The sequence below is a fragment of the Ostrinia nubilalis genome, chromosome 28 (assembly GCF_963855985.1).
Source record: "Ostrinia nubilalis chromosome 28, ilOstNubi1.1, whole genome shotgun sequence".
NCBI lineage: Eukaryota > Metazoa > Arthropoda > Insecta > Lepidoptera > Crambidae > Ostrinia > Ostrinia nubilalis.
In genome coordinates this window covers 3105980-3129739 of record NC_087115.1, presented here as the reverse complement: position 1 = coordinate 3129739, position 23760 = coordinate 3105980, and the positions used below count along the sequence as shown (strand labels likewise).

At 42.5% G+C, this 23760-nt stretch overlaps 1 protein-coding gene across 1 annotated transcript in view; it reads left to right on the top strand.

The window, feature by feature from the left end:
- The window catches only part of LOC135085198 (la-related protein 1-like), a 97360-nt gene extending 74427 nt beyond the window's left edge, over nt 1-22933 (top strand). The window contains exons 4-12 of the mRNA XM_063979952.1: nt 9318-9437; nt 10420-10555; nt 11203-11319; nt 14648-14823; nt 15938-16096; nt 16748-16921; nt 22271-22443; nt 22667-22686; nt 22794-22933. Of these exons, the coding sequence (XP_063836022.1) occupies nt 9318-9437; nt 10420-10555; nt 11203-11319; nt 14648-14823; nt 15938-16096; nt 16748-16921; nt 22271-22443; nt 22667-22686; nt 22794-22933 (1215 nt within the window). The remainder of the gene's footprint in view (nt 1-9317; nt 9438-10419; nt 10556-11202; nt 11320-14647; nt 14824-15937; nt 16097-16747; nt 16922-22270; nt 22444-22666; nt 22687-22793) is intronic.
- The last annotated feature ends 827 nt before the right edge of the window (nt 22934-23760 follow it).

Below are 23760 nucleotides of genomic sequence, written 5' to 3'. Positions count from 1 at the left end.
GTAGCAAACTGCGGATCTAAAAACTGGGTCTGTGTTCACAAATGCAGACGGAGTATTTACTCTTTTTGTTGTGAAAAAAAAATCACGTGAGATTAAGTGAGGTGTTTCTCACATAATTAAGGGACGCCCCCTAATCACCGCTAAATTTTGTCAGTGTGTGCGTGCGCGCCGCATACGTGTTGGCGCGCTCACATACAAACCGCGCCCGTGCGTTCCTGTGAAGATGACCTACTCATTTGTATTTACTCTGACTTAAGCAAGTATCGTTTGTTAATACGGGCGTTTAGTTAGTTAGTTAGTTTTGCAGGGCAATCGAATGCCGCACTTAGCCTCATGATAGGGCCATTGTGCGCGATTTGTGGTTTATCTTCCTACTCCAACCACCCGAGATCCCCCCAGAAGGCGAGCAGCCCGTCCAGGCTGCTGCAGGCTTCCTGTAGCGACGACGGTGATCGAAGAAATTGAGCCCGTTGTTCTTCCACGCTACTGCACTCCATGAGCACATGCTGCGGTGTTTCCTCTGCCTCCATGCACCCCCTGCATAGTGGGCTGTCTGTGACACCTATATTGTATAGGTGCTTGTTTAGCATACAGTGTCCGGTTATGACACTTAAGACCTTGCGGATGCTGTCCCTGTTTAGTCTGATGAGGCTGCGGGAGAACTTTTTCGATACGTCCGGAACCGCATCTTTTGTTTGCCTGCATCCTTCGCTATTTTTCCATTCTGTGTGGTGTTTTTCTTCTGTTTTGGAACGCAGCCAGTTCCTGATCTGTGCTTGTGGTATCGGCAGTATTGGTTCCGGGCCAAATACTGTTGTGTCCGAACCTCTTTTTGCCAGTTCATCCGCTGCGTCGTTGCCTAAAGAGTTACTGTGCCCTTTGATCCATTGCAGGGTAACTCCATTTACAGCTGCGATGTCTTGGAGCGCTTCATGGCATTCCAATATAAGGGCCGTTGTTATTGTGTTGCTTTTTAGCGCTTGCAGTACGGATGCACTATCCGAGATAATTCTTATGTTTAGACCTCGGATGTCTCTGGCTGTTACCGCCTGTGCTGCTTTGGTAATTCCAATGCATTCTGCTTGGAAAATTGTATTGTGTTTATCTAATGTTGTTGATATTTTTATATTAAGATCATTCGAGAAGACACCAGCTCCTGTACCCGTTTGAGTTTTGGAGCCGTCCGTGTATATCCTAACTTCATTGATTCCAGAGTAATCTCGCGTCTCCGCTGTAAGTTGGATATTATATCTTCGGTCGAAAATGTGTTCACAGGGTATCCTGTCGATGGGTGCCTCAGTGAGAGGTATTTCTTTTATGGTTTTCTGCAGGATCGCAGAGTGTCCTGTCTCCTTGTTTTGCTTCCATAGGCCGTTTCCTTTAAGTCTTAGAGCGGCTGCTTGCGCTTCCTCCTGAATGATGAGATCTAAGGGTCTAAGATTCAGAAGGTACTCAAGTGATGCCGATGGTGTGGTTCTCATGCAACCAGTGGCCGCTATGCTTGCTAGACGTTGCAGGCTTTGGAGTTTTGATCTTACTGTGGATAGTTTTGTTCTGGGCCACCAGACAACTGATCCATAAGTGACAGAGGGCCTGATAACTGATGTGTAGAGCCAAAGTGTTATCTTAGGGTTAAGACCCCATCTGCTACCAATGAGTCTTTTACACTGATAAAATGCTATACAGGCCTTCTTTGTCTTGTTTTCAATGTGACTCGCCCAGTTCAATTTGTGGTCAAAGGTGATGCCCAGATACTTCACTTGTGTTGAGAGGGAGAGTTTTGTTTTAAAGAGTTCTGGTAGCTGGAGCTCTGGTAGTTTCCTTTTGTTAGTGAAAAGGATTAGTTCAGTTTTGTTTGGGTTTACTGACAGCTGGTGGTCGTTGCACCAGTTTTCAACAATGTTTAGGGCTGAACGCATTATTTCACATAGCACGTTTTCAGCCCCTCCGTTTAACAGTATGGTGATGTCATCTGCATATCCAATGGCTGTGTACCCTCTGTCATTTAGTTTCCTTAACAGACTGTCCACTACCATGTTCCATAGTAGTGGCGATAGGACGCCTCCTTGAGGGCATCCTCTGACAACCTCTGCTCTGGTAGTCGTGTTCGCCACCACCTGAACCGCCCTTTTACTAACTAGTTCAGTGACCCAGCTTCTTACGGCTGGTTCTACGTTGAATTGTTCCAGGGCGTGGTTTATGCTGTTGTGCATAGTTTTATCAAACGCTCCTTCTATGTCTATGAAGACAGCAAGGGTTGACGCTTTGTTTGTGATGGCCGACTCTATTTTATGTACTACCATGTGTAGAGCCGACTCTGTTGATCTGCCTTTCCTGTAGGCGTGTTGTTGGGGGTGTAGTGGTTTGCTTTTCAGCACGCCATCCCTGAGATGCCGGTCTACCAATCTTTCCAGTCCTTTTAGTAGGAACGATGTTAGACTAATTGGTCTGAAGGATTTTGCCTGTGTGTAGTCTTCTTTTCCCGGTTTCGGTAAAAAGATTACTTTTGCTTCCCTCCATGGCTTGGGTATGTATTTAAAAGCTATGCATGCCCGGTATATCTGTACTAGGTACTTTAGTATTTGGGCTGTTTGCCATTGTAATAGCGCTGGGAAGATTCCGTCCAGTCCTGCGGATTTAAAGGGTTGAAAGCTATTTAGCGCCCAATTTACTTTATCCGCTGTTGCTATACTATTGGCGATTTTCCACTCTTCGTTTGTCGGTGTGCTTTGTTGTTCATCCTGCCACCTTGCGATCGATGTGATCTTATAATACGGGCGTTAATAACATTTGGTTTTCCTTGTACCACAGATTCCTTTCCTATACACCTGTATTGACCGATACATTTCTGCGATTTTCCGTATCATCTTGTATGTTTGAACGTGTATGCAAATGAGTTGCGTAACAAGACCTTGGGATGTTTTGATAACAGGAGATAGTAGAATAATGTTGTATAATGAAGTAATAATAGACAGACGGTATTTGTAAGTCAGTGTGTTACAGTGTTAGTATGCTACAGCTGTAACTTACTGTATTCACAAACGATGCTTGCTTAAGTGAAGCAGCATATCGAACGCACAGCGTTGAATAAGAGCTCTGTGATTGGTTCGTTTGTCACCCTATGCGTCCATGCGCACTGTGAGAAGACCTCATAGTAATGTTTGTGAATACGGGCGTCAGTGTGTTACAGTGTTAGTAGGCTACAGGTCTAGCGCATAACTGAGTCAGCTCGCATTAATACTTATGACTATAATTTGTATATTTTAAAGACTGTAAAACCTTGAAAAGGAGGCTGACAATAGTGACTGAGTTTCTTGCGCTGCTTCTTCTTAGCACTGGCCCATTTATTGTCCCGAAGCAGTGGTAGGGTTAATATTGGGACGTGTAAAAGCGCTTTTTTAAAGCCTATTTGCAAAAATAAATGAATTTTATGAATTTTATTTTTATTTTAGAGCCTGAGGTATGGCAGCGGTGACATGACAGAGCATATACAAGCCTGAAGCATATCTGAGGGTCTAGACCAGTGGTTCTTAACCGGTGGTCCGCGGACCACTGGTGGTCCCTGGAGGCATTCCAAGTGGTCCACGATGTGCACTTGCACACCTTGGTCAAAACCACTTTTAACTGATTTTTACAGTCAAACTGGTTTTGACCGATTATGAGGTGGTCCCTGACAAGACAGAAATTTGGTAAAATGGTCCCTCATGACTTAAAGGTTAAGAACCACTGGTCTAGACAAAGTTCACATTAATTATAATCGCAAACCAATCGAAAAGTGGTCGAAAAGCCTTTTTTTCTTATGGAATTTGACGGATTCGATTTTCGATTCAATCAAAAAGTGCATTTTGTCTAGGGGGGCTGAAGTCTCGCTGACTTTTGACGTCACAAAAACATCTTCCCGTTCCGCTTTCATACCTCAGGTACTTAGATAAGCGCTAGACCTATACCCTCTTATTACAAAAAAGTTAAACCCAGGACGAACACTGGTTTAAATTGTCATTACCATACTGAATGTCAATTTAAATTTTAAACCCGAGTTCAACCAGTCTAACTTTTTGTAATAAGGGGGATAAGGTAGCAAATGTATATGTTACGGCTAAAGATAGTTGCGAACATAAACTTAAGATTAGCCGGCTAAACTTAAGTTTATCTTCGAGAAGCAGCTAAAGTTCGATAACATGTTACTTTGCGTCGTGATATTCCATCTTTAGCCGGCTAATGTGCACATTAGCCAAAACGAAATGGCTAAAAATGCATTCGATGGGCGCTCCAGGCCGGCGGAGGGCTTGAGGGGGGGCGGGGGGACACACGACGCGCGCGCAGTTTTATTTTGTAATTTTAAATACCTACCTACAGAAGATTCTGTAATGACCAAATGGTTCCTTATTACTTTATTTTAATGATTAGGTAGATATTGTTTTAAGTAATTAATATTTTGTTATTGTAATAATTGTAATTTTGAATACCTACCCTACATAGGTACATTACATAAAAGTATGTGTAATGAAAGTGATTATTTTTTAATAAAGGTTTCGTGTCAAAATAGTAAACTTTATTACATTGTTTCCTTTTCCATTTACTTCTACATTTTTAGCCAAGGGCCTGCGGTTACACTTAAGTTTAGCCGGCTAAAGATAGAAGAAACTAACATTAACACCTCGTCGAAAATAAACTTAAGTTTAGCCGGCTAATCTTAAGTTTATGTTCACACCTATCTTTAGCCGTAACATATACATACACTAGGGGCTTAATTGTTATTTAAAAAAAATATTAGAAACTAATTAGGACCTAGAATTCTAGTATAGGATAGGTTCGATTCCCGCCAGGCAGTTCGTTTTTTTTTTTCGATTCGAAGATATTATAATTTAGGATCTAACCTATTTTTCTTCTGTCAAAATCATCATCAGGCCATTTAGTCTCCACTGATGACCGAGAGAGAAATTCTACATTCTTTATGCTTTTCAGAAAGGTTTAAGTCCGAGAGGGGACCGTAAGATACCCTACGTCACTTGATTGTTACTGATAAGCTCCATGGCACACGTTCAGAAAAGTTGTGCTAAGTTTGGAACAATAGGCTAGTTTCCTAAAAAAATTTTTTAGTCCGTCAATTTTAGTATAAAAAACTATTGCACACGTATATTTTTAATTGTCAATCAAACAAATAATTACAAAGTTATAGTGCGTCGAAGTTACACGCGACGTCACAAAGTGCTGCAATTTTACGCACTCACTGACGTCACGGGCCTTTTCTTTAGAACTTTGGTACGCTTTATCTCTTTACATTTTCATTAGTTTTAAAAAGTGTAAAATAGGTGTCGAGTAGTTTTTGATAAGCTAACTGACGGACTAATTAAAACTCTTGCTTTTTTACCCAGGAAACATCCCTATTAATTAATAAACTCCGATTTGGCCGAAAGTACAAAAAAATTGCAGTTTACTGTTGTATTATTGTGATGATGCGTGTAATAATCCATTTCATTTTATTATGAAGTTATCTGAAATTACGTAAACGTTTATGCTTTAATCGATTTTAATGAATGCTTTTAAATGCTAATAATATTTCCATTATAAATTCTACTTATAACGTTATGAATGTGAAAGTTTCACAAACTGAATTTTTGTTTCTCTTTCACGCTTAAACCACTGAACCGATTTAGACCAAATTTTGTATTACCATAGTTTGAAATCTATATAAAATCATAGGATAGTTTTTATCTTGGTTATTGGAAGGGACACGCGCGATAATGACTTTCTTGTCATCTTCATCATTTCAGCCGCAGGACGTCCACTGGTGAACATAGGCCTCCCCCAATGATTTCCACATCGCCCGGTTGGTACGGGATTCCCACCTCTCGTTCCCACCGCTTTAACTCCTGTGTAGCCAGAATCTACAGCTTGCAGCACTAAAACCTAGTTAGCGGCCTGCATCCAGCTCGGTGATTCTTTACGAGATCGAATCAGAAATGAGGAGATCCGTAAACGAACTAAAGTCGCTGACATATCCTGACAGATTAGCAAGCTGAAGTGGCAAGGGGCAGGCCACAAGACTTTCTGTGACGGCCAAAATTCACGTGGACCAAGTCTCTTGCAAAAGCTAGAACGTCATCATCATCATCATTTCAGCCACAGGACGTCCACTGCTGAACATAGACCTCCCCCAATGACTTCCACATCGCACGGTTGGTAGCGGGCGGCCTGCATCCAGCGCCTTCCTACTACCTTTATCAGGTCGTTGGTCCCAGCTTAAATATACTAATCCAAAATTTTTACCCGACTGCGCCAGAAGGAGGGTTATGTTTTTTTTAATCAAATTATGTATGTACTAACACACTGAACGATGATATATCGGATAAGGCTATTGCAAAAGCAATAGATTACGACATTTTAAGCGTAACATGAGATAAGTATTGTAAAAATAATATAAGTCCATGCCATAAGTCGATTGTGTTCAGTAGTCTCGCTTCAATGGAAGCCTATAAATAAAAGTTTTTACTAAAATAGTAAGACACGGGTCTCAACGCGACGTTTATCAATGAGTTACATTATGTACTCACGGCTTGACGTTTCGGCTGCGATAACATACTCAATGTAACTCATTGATAAACGTCGCGTTGAGACCCGTGTTTTACTATTTTAGTTGAAATGGAACGCGAAAGTTTAAAAAAAGTTTTTACTAACTTCTGACATTTGATTCGCTTAAGATTTTTGGCCAGTCGCAAAAGTTTTTATCGCGCAACTCGCAAGCACTATTAAAAATCTTTACTGCTCTGAAAAATTAAGACTACAGACTTTGTAAGGCCGATAGTTTAGTCGGGCTGCTAATCTGTATGAACAATAAGTATGAAAGTGCGCACATTACCATGATTTGGTATGGTCATACAAAATTGGAAGACGGTCAAACTGTAATAAAAAAAGTCTATTCTGCAGGGACTCTCAATCGACTTGGATGTGAATTTATAAATTTGTACTTTTTCCCTTACTTGATGAAATTATGTTTTTTCCATACAAACTTTTTTTTTTTCAATCCATTTATTATTCTTACGACAAGAGGTTTCTCGAGGTCAATTTGAGGTTTTTTTTATTAGAAAACACGGAAAATGTTATTTTAACAAAACAATAAAAAATACTTCGAGCCTACCGTTCCATATTCCATTATGTCCAAAGAAAACAAGATTCCATATTGAAATTGAACGGGCGACCTTGATACAAGTGAGTGGTAACTGCGCGAGCGAGACGCAAACATTGCGCGCGTGCGTCAGAGCGGGACGGGTATACCGGCGCGCGCGCACACCGCAACGTGGTTACCACGCGGCGCCAACTGTCAACGTATTTGAGGTTATTTCTACGCCATTTTGGATGGAAAGACGTGTGATTATTACAACAATGATAGCAGATATCGCATTGTTGAAAATTAGGTGTGTCTTTAGTCTCGAATTATGCAATTCTAATGCTCTTTTGTCTTGAAAGTATTGACTTAAATATAACTTCTAGAAAACCACGTCGCGTGATATTGAAAAGCCTGTTTTCAGTAATACATTTAAAACCAGTCGAAACACTTCCTTAATTAGTAAATGTCACCGTGGTTTTAATTTTTGCAATATTCGCGGAGATAAAGGTAGATTCGACTCGTATTTTTTAATATCTTTTTTTAGAGAGATTATCTTAGTTCGGTGAATACAATCTTATTAATAGGTCACAAATTCGAATCCCGCTAGGTCTATTTTTATGTGATAAAGATACTGCGTTTTTTTGCCCTGATAATAGGCGTAAATGTTCTTTACGAGTTTAAAAAGATATAGGTTTTGTGTTCTTTGTGTTTACGGATATTTTCGTCCACAATGGGTTAATTTAGTAAAGAAGATAATCCTTACTAATATTTTAAATGCGAAAGTAACTCTGTCTGTCTGTGTCGCTTTCACGCCTAAACCACTGAACCGATTTTGATATAAGACATAGAGATAGTTTGTCCCGGGAAAGGACACAGAATAGTTTTTATCCCGGTTTCTAAAACAGGGACGCGCGCGATAAAGTTTTTCTGAGACAGATAAATAATAGTGTTGAAAATTAAACCATTTGTTTGCAAAAAGTGAGCCCACTGCAGTTTCTTTTGCGAATTGAAATATTTTAAATGACTACTTCGCATTTTTAAGCTTTAGTCATATTTCAACAACGCGCCGCACAATCTGTGTCACCAAAATTATAAAATTCTAGACTTTGGAACCCGCATTTATGTTTTTAAACTATAAATATAAATACTTATAACTTGTTTATTACACAGCTCAAAAAGTATTGCTTACTGTTGAATTCATATACGAAAAAGTGAATTTGACTAGTGAAAAAGTGTTTTTCTAACGAAAATATTGTTGCTGATTAAAGTGAGGACATTGATGAAGTGAACTAGACTAGTGGATCTAGTTGTGTCAGTGTAATAGTGTATTAAAAAAACTAAATTATTAGTGCCTAGCGAAACTAGTTATATCTCTCACTAGTGATAAGAATAAATCGGTGAAGTGACTGACTAGTGGTGACTAGTCGTGTAGTGTATTAGTGTAGCCAACAACCAACTAGTGACCAGTGTACAGTCGCAGACTGGTGAAGTCTCATAGATTAGTGACTCGTGGCAGTGAACTAGTGTAGCTAACAACCAACTAGTCTACGCAGACTGGCGAGTTGACTTTGACTAGTGGTGACTAGTCGTGTCAGCGTACTAGTGTAGCCAACATCCAACTAGTGACCAGTGTACATTAGTCGCCGTCCCCAACAACAAATTGCAGTGAACTAGTGGAACAATGTCAGCGCACTAGTTGGAAACACTCTGTCATGACAGCCGGCGTCTCGGCGCGACGGAAGACGAGGGCGAGGCGAAGCTGGGCCAGGATTGAGCAGGATGGTCAGGTATACCAGGCTTAGGGTAGAATGAGAATAAAAACTTAACGAATAAATGAATGAATTTGATTTTACGGGTCTTTTTTATGCTAATAAGTAGTTTGTAAATCACCTTTTTTTTCCTTTTTTGTCAACTGCTACAAAGTAATTTTTTACAGAACCCTAATTTGAAGTGCGTTAATATGAATAGTTTAATTACTATAATGATTGTACAAAGCTTATGTTCAGCTACAATCTAGACTGTAAATTGAACCAATTCCACTTATATTGCCTCTAATTGTTAATCTGTTTCCGACTTGCTGTACCTTAATTAACCCATTAATTTTTTTATTGGTTTTGAGCCAAATTACGAGGGAATAAGGTTTAAAATAAGGTGGTGACTATGTTACCGTATAAATATAACAACTAAAGTGTATCTCCATTGTCCACAGGCGTCCGACTTCACCGACATCGGCGACTGGCCGACGCTAAGCGCGGCGGTGGCCGGCGCCCGTTGCCACTCGACGCCGCCGCCCCAGGAGGCTGATTCGTCGCATCACAACGGAAACGCGGTTAGTAGTTAAACTAGTTGAAATCACTTGACCAGAACTCGTTAGTGACTACAATAACTACACCAACTAGTTATTTATAACCCCTTATCTAGGGACTTGATACAGGACTAAAAGTACTAAAACGGAACTAGTGCCTACAATGCTACATGCACTGACAACTAGTTTGTCCGATGTTACTCGACGCCGCCGCCCCAGGAGGCCGACTCGTCGCATCACAACGGAATCGCGGTTAGTAGTCTACATTAACTACACCTTTATAACACAAGACGACAACAGCCGAACGATATCGGCGTCGGACTGGGGGGCTACTCGGACTGGTTGCCATGGCAACCTGTTAAAACCACTTCACTAGTTCTCCAGGGACTTGATGCAGGACTGAAAGTAGTAAAAGACGACTAGTGACTAAACCTGTAACACCAACTAGTTAAAATCACTTGACTAGTTCCCCGAGGACTTCAAATAAACGAACTCATGTCATCACTGACATCGGCGATTGGCCGGCGCCCGTTGCCACTGGACGCCGCCGCCCCAGGAGGTCGACTCGTCGCATCACAACGGAATCGCGGTTAGTAGTTGAAGTAATAAACTAGTTAATGCCACTTGACTAGTTCTACAAATACCTGATTATGACACAGACGCCGCTTCGCCCGCCACGCTGTCAGTGACTAAATTTTTACACTAAAAACAAGTAAAAGCTTTGACTAGTTGTCCAATGTCACTCGAAAGCGCCTACTACTACTACTAAAATTGAATTTCAGTGACTGTAGACTACCTCATCATCATCATTTCAGCCACAGGACGTCCACTGCTGAACATAGGCCTCCCCCAATCATTTCCACAATGGCCGGTTGGTAGCGGCCTGCATCCAGCGCCTTCCTGCTACCTTTGTGAGGTCGTTGGTCTACCATGTGGATGGACTTCGTATTGACTTGGAAACTTGTGTAGTATCAAAATTACTCAATGCTTTCCCATCTCATTCCAGGACCAGGACCGCAAGCCTCTAGAGGAGCACCACCACCAGCCGCCGCCTAAAACGGAAAAGGTGGAACCAGCTGTCAACCACCAGCCGCACGCCGAGAAACCATACGACAAACACAATGACAAGTCCAAGCCCCCGGGTGAGATGTTTATTTAGTTATTTGATGGGTTATCATCAGAAATTCAGTATTTATAGAGGAACTAGCTATCTTACCGTTCGTTCGTTTCGTCCACATTACGTCCACTGCTGGAAAAGGCGGAGGCCGAAAGGGGGAGCCCAAGGATTTCCATAAGGACCGGTCCTGCGCTGCTCGCGGTCCAGGTTCTTCCCACGACCTTCACCAGATCGTCGGTCCACCTAGGGGGGGCCTGCCCGTTCCTGCTATGAAAAGCGCCTTAAATAAATTTCTGACTCAATAATAATATCCACAGCAATGTTATGACAGCATGCAAGTATAAGGATATAAGGGCTAAAAACGAGAATAGCAAAACAAAAGAAAGACGACGCTTCTCTAGAATCGCCGCTGGCAAGGCAAAAAAAATACTAAGACATGTAAAGGATCCTTAAGAGCATTTGATAATTTCTAAGAACTAATTTAATTAGTCTAAACAAATAAAAATGTATGAATTTTGATTCTGAAAAGATTTGTATGTATGTAACGCGTTAACTCAAAAACTACACGACCGATTTCAAAAATTCTTTCCCCATTTAAATCTTACATTATCCTTGAGTAACATAGGCTATATCAGACCGAGATTCACACTTATTTAACCCCTAATCCACCAGGTCCGGGTAAGGGCAGCAGTAAATCCGGCAAGCACAAGTGGGTCCCGCTAGACATCGACGTGAAGGCAGCGCGCCCCGGCAAGCACGCGCCGCCGCACACAGCAAGACCCGAGCATGGTAACTATTGACCTTATAGTAACTAATAATTATAATAACTCACTAATAATAATAGTAACTCACTCGGGAAATCACTCCGAGCATGGTAACTACTGACCTTATAGTAACTAATAATTATAATAACTCGCTAATAATAATAGTAACTCACTCGGGAAATCACTCACTCAGAGCATGGTAACTACTGACCTTATAGTAACTAATAATTATAATAACTCACTAATAATAATAGTAACTCACTCGGGAAATCACTCCGAGCATGGTAACTACTGACCTTATAGTAACTAATAATAATAATAACTCGCTAATAATAATAGTAACTCACTCGGGAAATCACTCCGAGCATGGTAACTACTGACCTTATAGTAACTAATAATAATAATAACTCGCTAATAATAATAGTAACTCACTCGAGAAATCACTCACTCAGAGCATGGTAACTACTGACCTTATAGTAACTAATAATAATAATAACTCGCTAATAATAATAGTAACTCACTCGGGAAATCACTCACTCACAGCATGGTAACTACTGACCTTATAGTAACTAATAATAATAATAACTCGCTAATAATAATAGTAACTCACTCGGGAAATCACTCACTCAGTCACTCATCATCATTTCAGCCATAGGACGTCCACTGCTGAACATAGGCCGAATGATATTAATTTTGAGTTTATAACTCACTCGGGAAATCACTCACTCACTTATCATCATTTCAGCCATAGAACGTCCACTGCTGAACATATCCAAAGATTTACACAAAGTCACAAAATCTCTCACTCACTCAAGTATAAAACCCACTCGCCCTACACACTCTTTGGTAATTATTATATTGTTAACGTTGAAATTATTACTCACTCAGGCAATCACTCTCTCACTCAAGTATAAAAACATACTCACTCACTAATCAGATCTCTCTCATTCAATCACTCAGTTGCTCACTAACTCAAATCTCACTCATTCACTCAAGTATAAAAACCCACCCTCCCAGTAAGTTCAGTCACCTTGTGTAGGGACTCACTCACCTAAGAACCACATTCGCTTAGAAGCTTACTTACGGAATAAAATCGACACGCATTTTCACTTATTCACTCGATCGCTAAGTCGCTAACTCAATCGCACTCACTCAAGTATAAATCCCACTCACCCAATAAGCTCAGTCTCCTTTTGTAGTAACTCACTCGCCCATGAAGTACCGTCGCCTTGTCTAATAACTCACTCACCTAACACACTCATGCCTCATTCACTCAGAACCTCACACACGTACGGACCACTCACCAGAGCGTAACCAGTTCACCGGTCACTCACAACGCAGCACACATCATCATAATGGTAATGATAACTTACCTAAGACGTTTAATCACTCACTCGCTTACTCTTTAGTTGACTCGACTCGCGACTATAAAGTTAGTATTCCTTCGGAAAAGAGCAACAACCACGAGCTGTCAAACGAAACCAGTTTTGGATGACACTTGTGTGTCAGTGTCAGGATTATTTCACTGTGTTGAACAATAAATCAATCACTGAACCAGTCACCACGTTACTGAAGCACTATTTCTCATAAACTTCCACGATTTCACTCACGTAAAATCTGAAAATATTTTAGAGATCAAATTTTCAGCGTGCGTCGGAACTGTCAAATATTTGCAAAAAACGGTTCTGTTTGACGTGACGGCGCGGCATCACGCATATCTGTTTATCACACTGAACTGAATGAACACTGTGAGTGTTGCTGCTAGTGACATCTCGCTCGCTCAGTTCTTTGTTGCTCTATTCCGCTGGATATATTAACTTTATGCTCGCGACTTATACCACAGTACACAACTAAGAAAGGAGTTCTTTCACTCAGATACTTACTTACACACTTTCTCATACAATCCTTAACTGTTCAAGAAATTCAATAATATTGATGAATATTTAAATTTTCCCGTAATTTAGGCCTCATATCTCTCACCATAGAAATAATGGGTTACGCAATACGGGTACATAATAATTCTTACAAATTAACCGACGCAAATTGTGTGTTTGTGTCTTATTTTGTATGTGACAAGCTTTTATTTAACTTGCAATGAATCTTGCAAGCTGAATTAGACCTTCTTAACAACCGATTGAGCTGAATTTTGGATACACATGTAAAAGTCGCGCAGCGAGAGATGAGGTGATCAACACAAGCAAAGATTTGTATCTGTGTACGCTCTCCGTGCAGATTTATTGCGTAGTCTGACAAGTGCGTTCTGTCTCGCTTGCGCACATTTAGCAAAAGCGAGGCAGCTAGTGTATTCGATATTTGAACTTGAAGCATTAAGTGTGTTCTGTATTCAAATATTACATCAGTGTGAGTTCCATGTTCGCCTCAACTTTCGCTGCGCGAACTATAATTTGGATAACAAAACATAATGACGTCATGGAGATGGTCTGATGATAGAGCCAGAAGGCTATGGGAACTCTGTGACGACAAGAAACCCTGTGGTGACAGGATTTGATAAATAAAAGCTTGTTCTTAAAGGTTTTTTAATAATAATTTATAATGCAATGATTTTTTCTTCGTTTTTCAAGTCGGACACAGTACGTGTTTGCCAGAGAGGAGACGTACGTGGTCTTTTCTATGTAATTATATAAATTATATTCTTATGTAATATAAATGTATAAATGTTTACACTAAGGGCTGTGACAATATTTGTTGCAGTTCTTTTTTAATTTCATTAAGAATTAAGATTATTTCACACGTCATTGCATGTTACGATACCTATATACATTTAATATTATGCTGTTGGTTTTTTTTTGCTGAAATATTGACAGATTGACTGGGACCTTGTATAATAACCGTGCTTTTAATTTAATTAATTATTTTTTTTGGAATTATTGCCTTGATCCCATATTGACAAGTTTTCCAGCAAAGAGGGTGTATAGTTCAAAATATTGGCGAGTGTGCATCTGTTTCAAAAATTACCATTAGCCATAAGCTCCGCCTGCCATGAGTCTTTGCGTCGAGTATAACTTCTCAAGTGCGCTCTTATGTCCCGAGACGTAATTTTCTGACTCGATATTTAAAGTACGGTCAACGAGAAGCGATACCAAATGTAAACAAACCCAATGTCATGGGTGAACCCGTCTGACTTTGACATATTTTGGCGGGAGAACGAGACATTACGACAAATACACAAGATGGGAAGAGACAGAATATATTGTCAACTCGATAGTCGTATCGACCTTTTGTATGCTGCTGGTTGGCCGTACTTTAGTTGGTATAGTTGATCGAAGATTACGAATGTTACTTTGTCTGTGATAATAAAACACTACACAACACTAACTCCTCAACCCTTCCAGACACGGTATCCCTCAACGGCGAGGACACGAGGGGGCGTGGCTCTACGCGGGGGAGGGGTGGGGTGGCGCGGGGGCGGGGCGCGCGGCGCGGCCGGCCCACCTCCGCCGCGCCCGTCCCACCGCACCCTCATCGGCCCGCCTACCACCACGAGTACCACCACGCGGACCTGCAGCAGGTACATAGCACGCTTGTTCACCACACAGAACTTGAAGAAAGAGGAGGAGACACAAAAGACACGACACAATTTAGGCGGTCTTCCAGAGTGAAAGGGACCATTCAACAGTACATTTCTATTGTGACGCGCCTGCGGCGCTTATAGGAGACTGCATTCTTAGTATTCTTATTCTAAATGTGCGCGCGCGCAACGCGACTGCGAGAAATGTACGGAATCTAGCATCACTAGTAATTGATCGCGGCGCCCATGGCGCTATCATCGATTGGGGCGGTGTTGCTATTGTACAGCTACAAATGTAGCCATGGACGTACTTAAGGGAGGGAGGGGGGGGGGGGAGCACCTGCCTGAAGTCTCGCTGACATTTGACGACAAACGTCACAAAAACATCCTCCCTTACCTCAGGCCATGGGCGTACCTAGTTTCTGCCCTAAGGGGGGGGGGGGGGGGGGGGGGGGGCATAAGTCATATCTAGCTTTCTGGCCTGGGAGGGTAAGGCGCATCTAGCGTCTAGTCTAGAGGGGTGGGAGTCACATTTAGCTTCTGTCCTAGGGGGGTCTAATTACGTCAGCTAGTTTAGTGACTTAGCTCCTTCAAAGCGACTTCTGGGGGTAACGAGTCACATCTGGCTTCTGACCTAGGGAGGTCTAATTAGGTCAGATAGTACAATGGGCTATGGGCTGGATAGTACAAAATAATAAGCCACGATAGCCGAACGGTGAAGGGGTCGGACTGGCCGACTCGTGATCCGGGGAACGCGGGTTCGGTCCCCGCCGCCGCTCGACTATTGTGGTGAGCTCACTCGTGACACAAGCATATTTAGCTTAGTACGAGGGGCTAACGGGAATATTAGTAATTTGTGTAATAACAAATTACTAATAATCTTTTCAAAAAAAAAAAAAAAAAAAAAATGACTTGGCTCCATCCAAGCGACTCCCACACAGCTGCCTCGGGCAAAGTCTCAGTCTCGCTGGCGCAGGTGGGGCGGAGGCCCATGGGAGCGGCACGGGAGGGGTGACATTGACATATGTGACTATCCTGGGCAAGTCATATTTAGCTTCTGGCCTAGGGGGTTATAGTTTAGTGACTTAGCTCCATCCAAGCGACTCCCACACAGCCGCCTCGGGCACTGCCTCAGTCTCGCTCCCGGGGGAGGGGTGGGGTGGCGCGGGGGCGGGGCGCGCGGCGCGGCCGGCCCGCCCCCGCCGCGCCCGTCCCACCGCACCCGCACCGGCCCGCCTACCACCACGAGTACCACCACGCGGACCTGCAGCAGGTATGGAGCACGCTTGTACATCACAAAGGACAGAGAGAGGGAGATATACAAAAGATGCGGCACAATAACGCAGTCTCTTCTTTCTGACAACAAAAGACACATACACAACACTCACCCACTTGGTATTTTGACAACTACGCTGTCAATAGCTAGCTGTCAAGAACGGAAAATATACGGAAACTAGCGCCACACAGTACATTTCTATTGTGACGCGCCTGCGGCGCTTATAGGAGACCGCAACCTTAGTATTGTTATTCAATAGTGCGATTCTAATAGTGCGTGCGCGCATAACGCGATTGCGATTAAACGCGGCGCTGTCATTGGTTGTACAGCTACAGGTCTAACGTATAACTTAGACAGGGCCTGAGGCATAAGAGTGATATGGGAGGGGTGACATTGACATTATGATGTGACAGAGCATACAAATCTAAAGTCTCGCTGACGTTTGACGCTCATTTGAAGTCTCACTGACGTTTGACGTCACGAAAACACTCTCCCATACCTCAGGCCATGGGCGTGCCTAGCTTCTGATTGAGGGGGGGCAAGTCATATTTGACTTCTGACCTGGAAGAGGGAGCAAGTCATATCTAGCTTCTGGCCTAGGCGGGTCTCTTTTAGGTCAGCTAGTTTAGTGACTTGGCTCCATCCAAGCGACTCCCTCGACTGCCTCGGGCACTGCCTCAGCCTCGCTCGGCCAGGGGGCGGGGCGGGGTGGCGCGGGGGCAGGGCGCGCGGCGCGGCCGGCCCGCCTCCGCCGCGCCCGGCCCGCCGCACCCGCACCGGCCCGCCTACCACCACGAGTACCACCACGCGGACCTGCAGCAGGTTGGTTAACTACGTACTGAAGAAAGAAACAAGAAAGACACATAATTACATACACAACAAGGCAGGAGAGAAAGAGAAGGAGATACAAAAGACACGGCACCGTTTAGGCGGTTAGACGTCAGCGACAAACGTTCCTTTTAGGTCTGAAAGAGACCACAACAGTATTAAGACGCGCCTGCGGCGCTTAATTCTCATTGAGTGCGCGCGCGCAACGTGACAGCGAAAAATACAGGGTGACTGGAACTGAACCCGCCATACCTAATACGCGTATAGAGGAGGTCATTTGCTAGTTATTGAACCTTACTTTCTATGACTAAAGTTTTATAGTGTAGGAGATATGTAATTTTTTATACTTTTTTCAGATTTTTCCGAAGTTTGACCTAAAAACTGCTTAATTTTTTTTTCTCGGATGATTTTAACCGATTTTTTTTATTTGATACTAATATCGAATAAACCTTTAGTCATATAAAATAAATTTCAGATCTAGATTATGATTCAATAACTAGTTACGAGCCGTCAAAGTTCAACAAAAGTACAAACCACGATAAAAAATTCAAGTTTGAATTCGATTTAAATAAAAACTGATGGTGATAATGGATTGCTAATGATCTTAAAAATATTTCTACCTTCTCTTCTTTCCAATGATATATCACACGTAGTAATTAGATATTGAAATTTATTAAACATTCAAAGTTTATGGAAGAAAATGGAGTAATAATACGAAAATATCTATACAAAGTTTCTTCAAACATCTCATATTTTCTGCTATACTCCTTTTCATAGCTATTTTTGTGTGCTTTTTGAAAAATGAATTTAAAAATAATAATCACATTATGAAGAAAAGAGTTTAAAAAAATTCAAAATCAACTTTGTATGGATATTTTTTGTATTATTACTCCATTTTCTTCCATAAACTTTGACTTTTTGACAAATTTCAATATCTAATTACAACGTGTGATATATCATTGGAAAGAAGAGAAGCTAGAGATATTTTTAAGATCATTGGCAATCCATTATCATCATTAAATTTTGTTTCAATCGAATTCGAAGTAGAATTTTTTATCGTGGTTTGTACTTTTGTTAGACTTTGGCGGCTCGTAACTAGCTATTCAATCATTATCTGGATCAGAAATTTATTTTATTTAAATAAAGACATATTCGATATTAATATCAAATGAAAAAAAACTGTTGAAATCACGCGAGAAAAAAAATTGAAGCAGTTTTTAGGTCAAATTTCGGAAAAATCTGAAAAAGGTATAAAAATTTACATATCTCCTAAACTATAAAACTTTAGCCATTGAAAGTAGGGTTCAATAACTAGCAAATGACCTCCTCTATACGCGTATTAGCTATGGCGGGTTCAGTTCCAGTCACCCTGTATATAGGGAAACTAGCGCCATCAATTACAATGTACAATTAATCTTATAAGCGCTTTGGAATATATTCTGTTAGCTTGTAAGATGTTTGAATAATAAATAAATAAATAAATAAATCAGTAACTGATCGCGGCGCCATGCGGCGCTGTCATTGGTTGACGGTTAGTCGCATACGCGACTATTGTACAACTACAGGCACTATAACTAAGCCAGTACCTGTATGGGAGCGGCACGGGAGACATAATATGACATAACAGCTGACGTTTGACGTCACAAAAACACCCTCCCTTACCTCAAGCTATGGACATACCTAGCTACTGGCCTGGGTGGATTTAGCTTCTGGTCTAAGAGGGGGGGCAAGTCATATCTAGGTTCTGGCCTAGGGGGGTCTAATTAGGTCAGATAGTTAAGTGACTTAGCTCCATCCAAGCGACTCCCACACAGCTGCCTCGGGCACTGCGTCAGCCTCGTTCGCGGAGGCAGGGGTGACATTGACATATGTGACTGTCCTGGACAAGTCATATTTAGCTTCTGGCCTAGGGGGTTATAGTTTAGTGACTGAGCTCCTTTAGAGCGACTTCCATGGGCAACTGCCTCGGACACTGCCTCAGTCTCGCTCCCGGGGGAGGGGTGGGGTGGCGCGGGGGCGGGGCGCGCGGCGCGGACGGCTCGCCTCCGCCGCGCCCGGCCCGCCGCACCCTCATCGGCCCGCCTACCACCACGAGTACCACCACGCGGACCTGCAGCAGGTTGGTCATAGATAGAACATGCTATTGTACACTACATGAAACGAGAAGAAAGATACGGCACCATTTAGACTGTAAAGCGGTCTTTTTCAGACTGAAAGAGACCATAAAAGTACCATTTCTATTGTGACGCGCCTGCGGCGCTTATAGGAGCAGGACGAGACGTATTCAAACAGTGGATTGTAATTGAGTGCGCGCGCAACTCGACTGCGGAAAATATACGGAAACTAGCGTCACACAGTACATTTCTATTGAGAGGCGCCTGCGGCACTTACCGCAATCTTAGTATTCTTATTCAAAAAGTGGATGCTAATTATGCGCGCGCGCATAAAGCGACTACGATTAAACGCGGCGTTGTCATTGATTGTACAGCTACTAACGTAAAACGGAGTCAGTGCTTGAGACATGGGAGCGACATGAGAGGGGTGACATTGACATAAATGTGACAGAGCATACAAATCTAAAGTCTTGCTGTCGTTTGACGCTCATTTGAAGTCTCATTGACGTTTGACGCTCATTTTAAGTCTCGCTGACATTTGACGTCACAAAAACACCCTCCTGTACCTCAGGTCATGGGCTAGCTTCTGGCTTAGAGGGGGGGCAAGTCATATCTAGTTCCTAGCCAAGGGAGAGGGAGCAAGTCATATCTAGCTTCTAACTTAGGGGGTCTCTAATTAGGTCAGACAGTTTAGTGACTTAGCTCCACCCAAGAAGCGACTCCCATACAGCTGCCTCGGTTACACATATGCACATAATAATAGGGATCTTTTAAGTACTTACCGCAAAGAAAAAAGGTCACATACATCTAACCTCGTGTCCATCCAAGCGACTCCCATACAGCTGCCTCGGGTACACATATGCACATAATAATAGGGATCTTTTAAGTACATACCGCAAAGAAAAAGGGTCACATACATCTTACCTCGTGTCTGAGACTGCCACAAGGTAATTTTTTTATGACAGTTATAGGTTAGCTGGAAATGTATACTAAGGCTGGGTTGCACCATCTTATTTAACTTTGACAAACGTCAAAAATCTGTCAAACTCCATACAAAAAACACCAGCTATCGTTTTAGTCACGGTAAAAGTTAGTTAGGTGGTGCAACTCAGCCTTAATTGTTATTTTTTTAACCACCATATTTGTGTTTATTTTTTTCTCTGGGCACACACATTAGCTGAGTGTGTTGTGTGTCCATGGTACACATGTTTTTTATGAATGTGTGTACCTAAATGTGTTCCCTTATCCTTATTTAGTCATTTTACACATTTTTGGGTACCTACCATTTTGCATGTGTATTTATCATGATATTTATTTAAAAACATTTTTAAATTATTTATTAAAATCATCATCATTTTATTTAATACAACTAATATTTAGTAACTTTCGTGTGACGTTTTGATTGTTAATATTTCTTCATTTATTTATTTTTAAAACAAAATTTATTTAATTCATATTTGTCAATCTATGAAGCATGAATTTACTATAACTATTCATAAAACTTATAACTGAGCGCATTTTTAATTGTATTGATTTTTATATCGTGTGTATTTTTACTAGTATTGATTTTTATATTAAGTATTATGGTTTTATTTATGTATTTAAGTTATTTATCACGACTGGAATCATTATTTATTACATAATATGTTGTATTGTACTGCTTATTTTAGGGCAAGATGATTGGTACATTGAACAAAAATACATTTATTTATTTATATTTACTATTTATTTATTCTCATTTTAGGAGGTGGTTTAATTTGGTACTCAAGGATTATACTCATAATTGTAATTTCCATGGGATTAAGGTGTTTTGTTAAAAGGCTTGATGACATCAGTATTTACATACTTTTTATGATACCAAACCATGTTTCTATGGAGCTACTATAGCCATGTGATGTCACTCTTTTTTGTGATACAAAACCATGTTTCTACGAAGATCTATAGGCATGTGACATCACTCTTTAATTTGGGACTTTGCAGTTTAAAAGTAATCTTGTGAAATAAATTACCACTGATGTCATCATTCCTATATTATACATTAATTTATATTATTCGACAGCATATTAAGCTATCTATTGTAGTTGCAAAATCGACTCTATTCCAAAGAAATAAGGTGCAAATTTAGCTTGATATGCCGTCTTATAAGGGTTCATACTAACGTGGGTTACACTCATTTCATGGTCCATAACTGGAAATGACGGAAATCCATCCACTGTGCCTTTGGGTCCCTGTAAGATACTATTTTTTACCCTGTAGTCTCCCATTACCCCCTTTGAGGTTGATACTTTCCTAAATTACCCATTTTTACTGAGCTAAAATATCCAGCGAAAACGTGTTTATGAATAAATTCTATTTCTCTCAAAGGAGACTGCCAAAATACATGGCGATCAATTCTTACCTAAACTACTTTAGCGTGGCACGATCCATATCGCGATCTTTTTTAATTCCTTTTCCAATTTCCTTTTCAAACACAATTCCTCTGTAAACCCATAAATGTTGTTTGAAGCCACGCTTCAGCGTTGTTTAGGTCTTCTGATTCATCGGGGTCATTGAGCTTCCTCTTTCAATTTACAAATACTGAACTCTCCTAAAAACGGGATTCTACCTCCCTGAAATCACAAAACTCCCCAAACAATTTCTCCAAAACAAGCCTTTCTCAAAACAAATCTCCCCATAAGGGACTACAAGTATTCCCACCTCTCGTTCCTACCGCTGCAACTCTTGTGTAGCCAGGATCACAGCTTGACCGCCAGTAAAACCCAACCAGAGAGGGTCAAGTTTGTCCCGGGGGAAAGTTAAACTGTCATTGAACCCGCAAACTCTCTATAATGAAGTTTTCCATAACTCCTCATAAAGAAACCCCCCCTAAACCTGTAGCCAGGATCTAAAGTTTGACCGCCAATCAAAACCCAACCAGTGAGGGTCAAGTTTGTCCCAGGGGGAATTTAAACTGTCATTGGACATAGCGAAGTTTTCTACAACTCCTCATAAAGAAACTCCCCCTAAACCTCCTTAAACTCCTCCTAAACCCCCTTAAACTCCCCATAAACCCCCTTAAAGCCCCCATAAACCCCCTTAAACTCCCCCTAAACCTCTTAAACTCCTCCTAAACCCCCTTTAACTCCTCCTAAACCCCCTTAAAATCACCCTCAACCCCCTAAAACTCCCCTAAACCTCCCCCCAAAGGCACGCTCACCTCCCTCTCCTCACTCAGCTGCGGGTGGCGCAGGGCGGCGTGGGTGTCGGCGTCGGCGCAGGCCTGGTCGTCCAGTACGGCATCGGAGCACCCCTGGCGCCGCCGCTCGCCCAGGCGTTCTACTACGGAGCCGCGGCTGCTACAGCCACGCCTTATGGCATGGGGCTTGACCACGCCACGTTGAAAGACCTCATCAAGAAGCAGATGTGAGTATATTTAAGTCACCACCACCATCAGCAGGTCGTTTAGTCCCCACTGAAGGCACACAGCACCCTCTAAAGGCAAATAGAAGCTGATTGAAGTCGCTAAGTAGTCCAGTACGGCATCGGAGCACCCCTGGCGCCGCCGCTCGCCCAGGCGTTCTACTACGGAGCCGCGGCTGCTACAGCCACGCCTTACGGCATGGGGCTTGACCACGCTACGCTGAAGGACCTCATCAAGAAGCAGATGTGAGTACATTTAAGTCACCACCACCATCAGCAGGTCGTTTAGTCCCCACTGAAGGCACACAGCCCCCTCTAAAGACAAATATAAGCTGGTTGAAGTCACTAAGTAGTCCAGTACGGCATCGGAGCACCCCTGGCGCCGCCGCTCGCCCAGGCGTTCTACTACGGAGCCGCGGCTGCTACAGCCACGCCTTACGGCATGGGGCTCGACCACGCCACGCTGAAAGACCTCATCAAGAAGCAGATGTGAGTATAATAGTCATTAAGACATCTCTGCAGGAGCAAGACCCTCCAATTTACCAGAGGCAAATGGAGGATTTGATCTACACTCCCCACGCTGGCAAGACGGATTGGGGAGACTTGATGTCATCAAGAAGCAGATGTGAGTATTAACAGGTCGTCTAGTCTCTACTGAAGGCACACAGCCCCCTCTAAATGCAAATATAAGCTGGATGAAGTCACTAAGTAGTCCAGTACGGCATCGGAGCACCCTTGGCGCCGCCGCTCGCCCAGGCGTTCTACTACGGAGCCGCGGCTGCTACAGCCACGCCTTATGGCATGGGGCTTGACCACGCTACGCTGAAGGACCTAATCAAGAAACAGATGTGAGTATTATGTCACCATCATCATCATCAGCTCCTTTAGTCTCTAATGAAGGTACACAGCCTCCTCTAAAGACAAATATAGCCTGGTTGAAGTCACTAAGTAGTCTGGTACGGCATCGGAGCACCCCTGGCGCCGCCGCTCGCCCAGGCGTTCTACTACGGAGCCGCGGCTGCTACAGCCACGCCTTATGGCATGGGGCTTGACCACGCTACGCTGAAGGACCTCATCAAGAAGCAGATGTAAGTATTATGTCACCATCATCATCAGCAGGTTGTCTAGTCCCTACCACAGGAGCACAGCCCCCCCTAAGGGCAAATGTAAGCCAGTTGACGGCTCTAAGAAGTCCAGTATGCCATCGGAGCACCCCTGGCGCCGCCGCTCGCCCAGGTGTTCTACTACGGAGCCGCGGCAGCTACAGCCACGCCTTACGGCATGGGGCTTGACCACGCTACGCTGAAGGACCTCATCAAG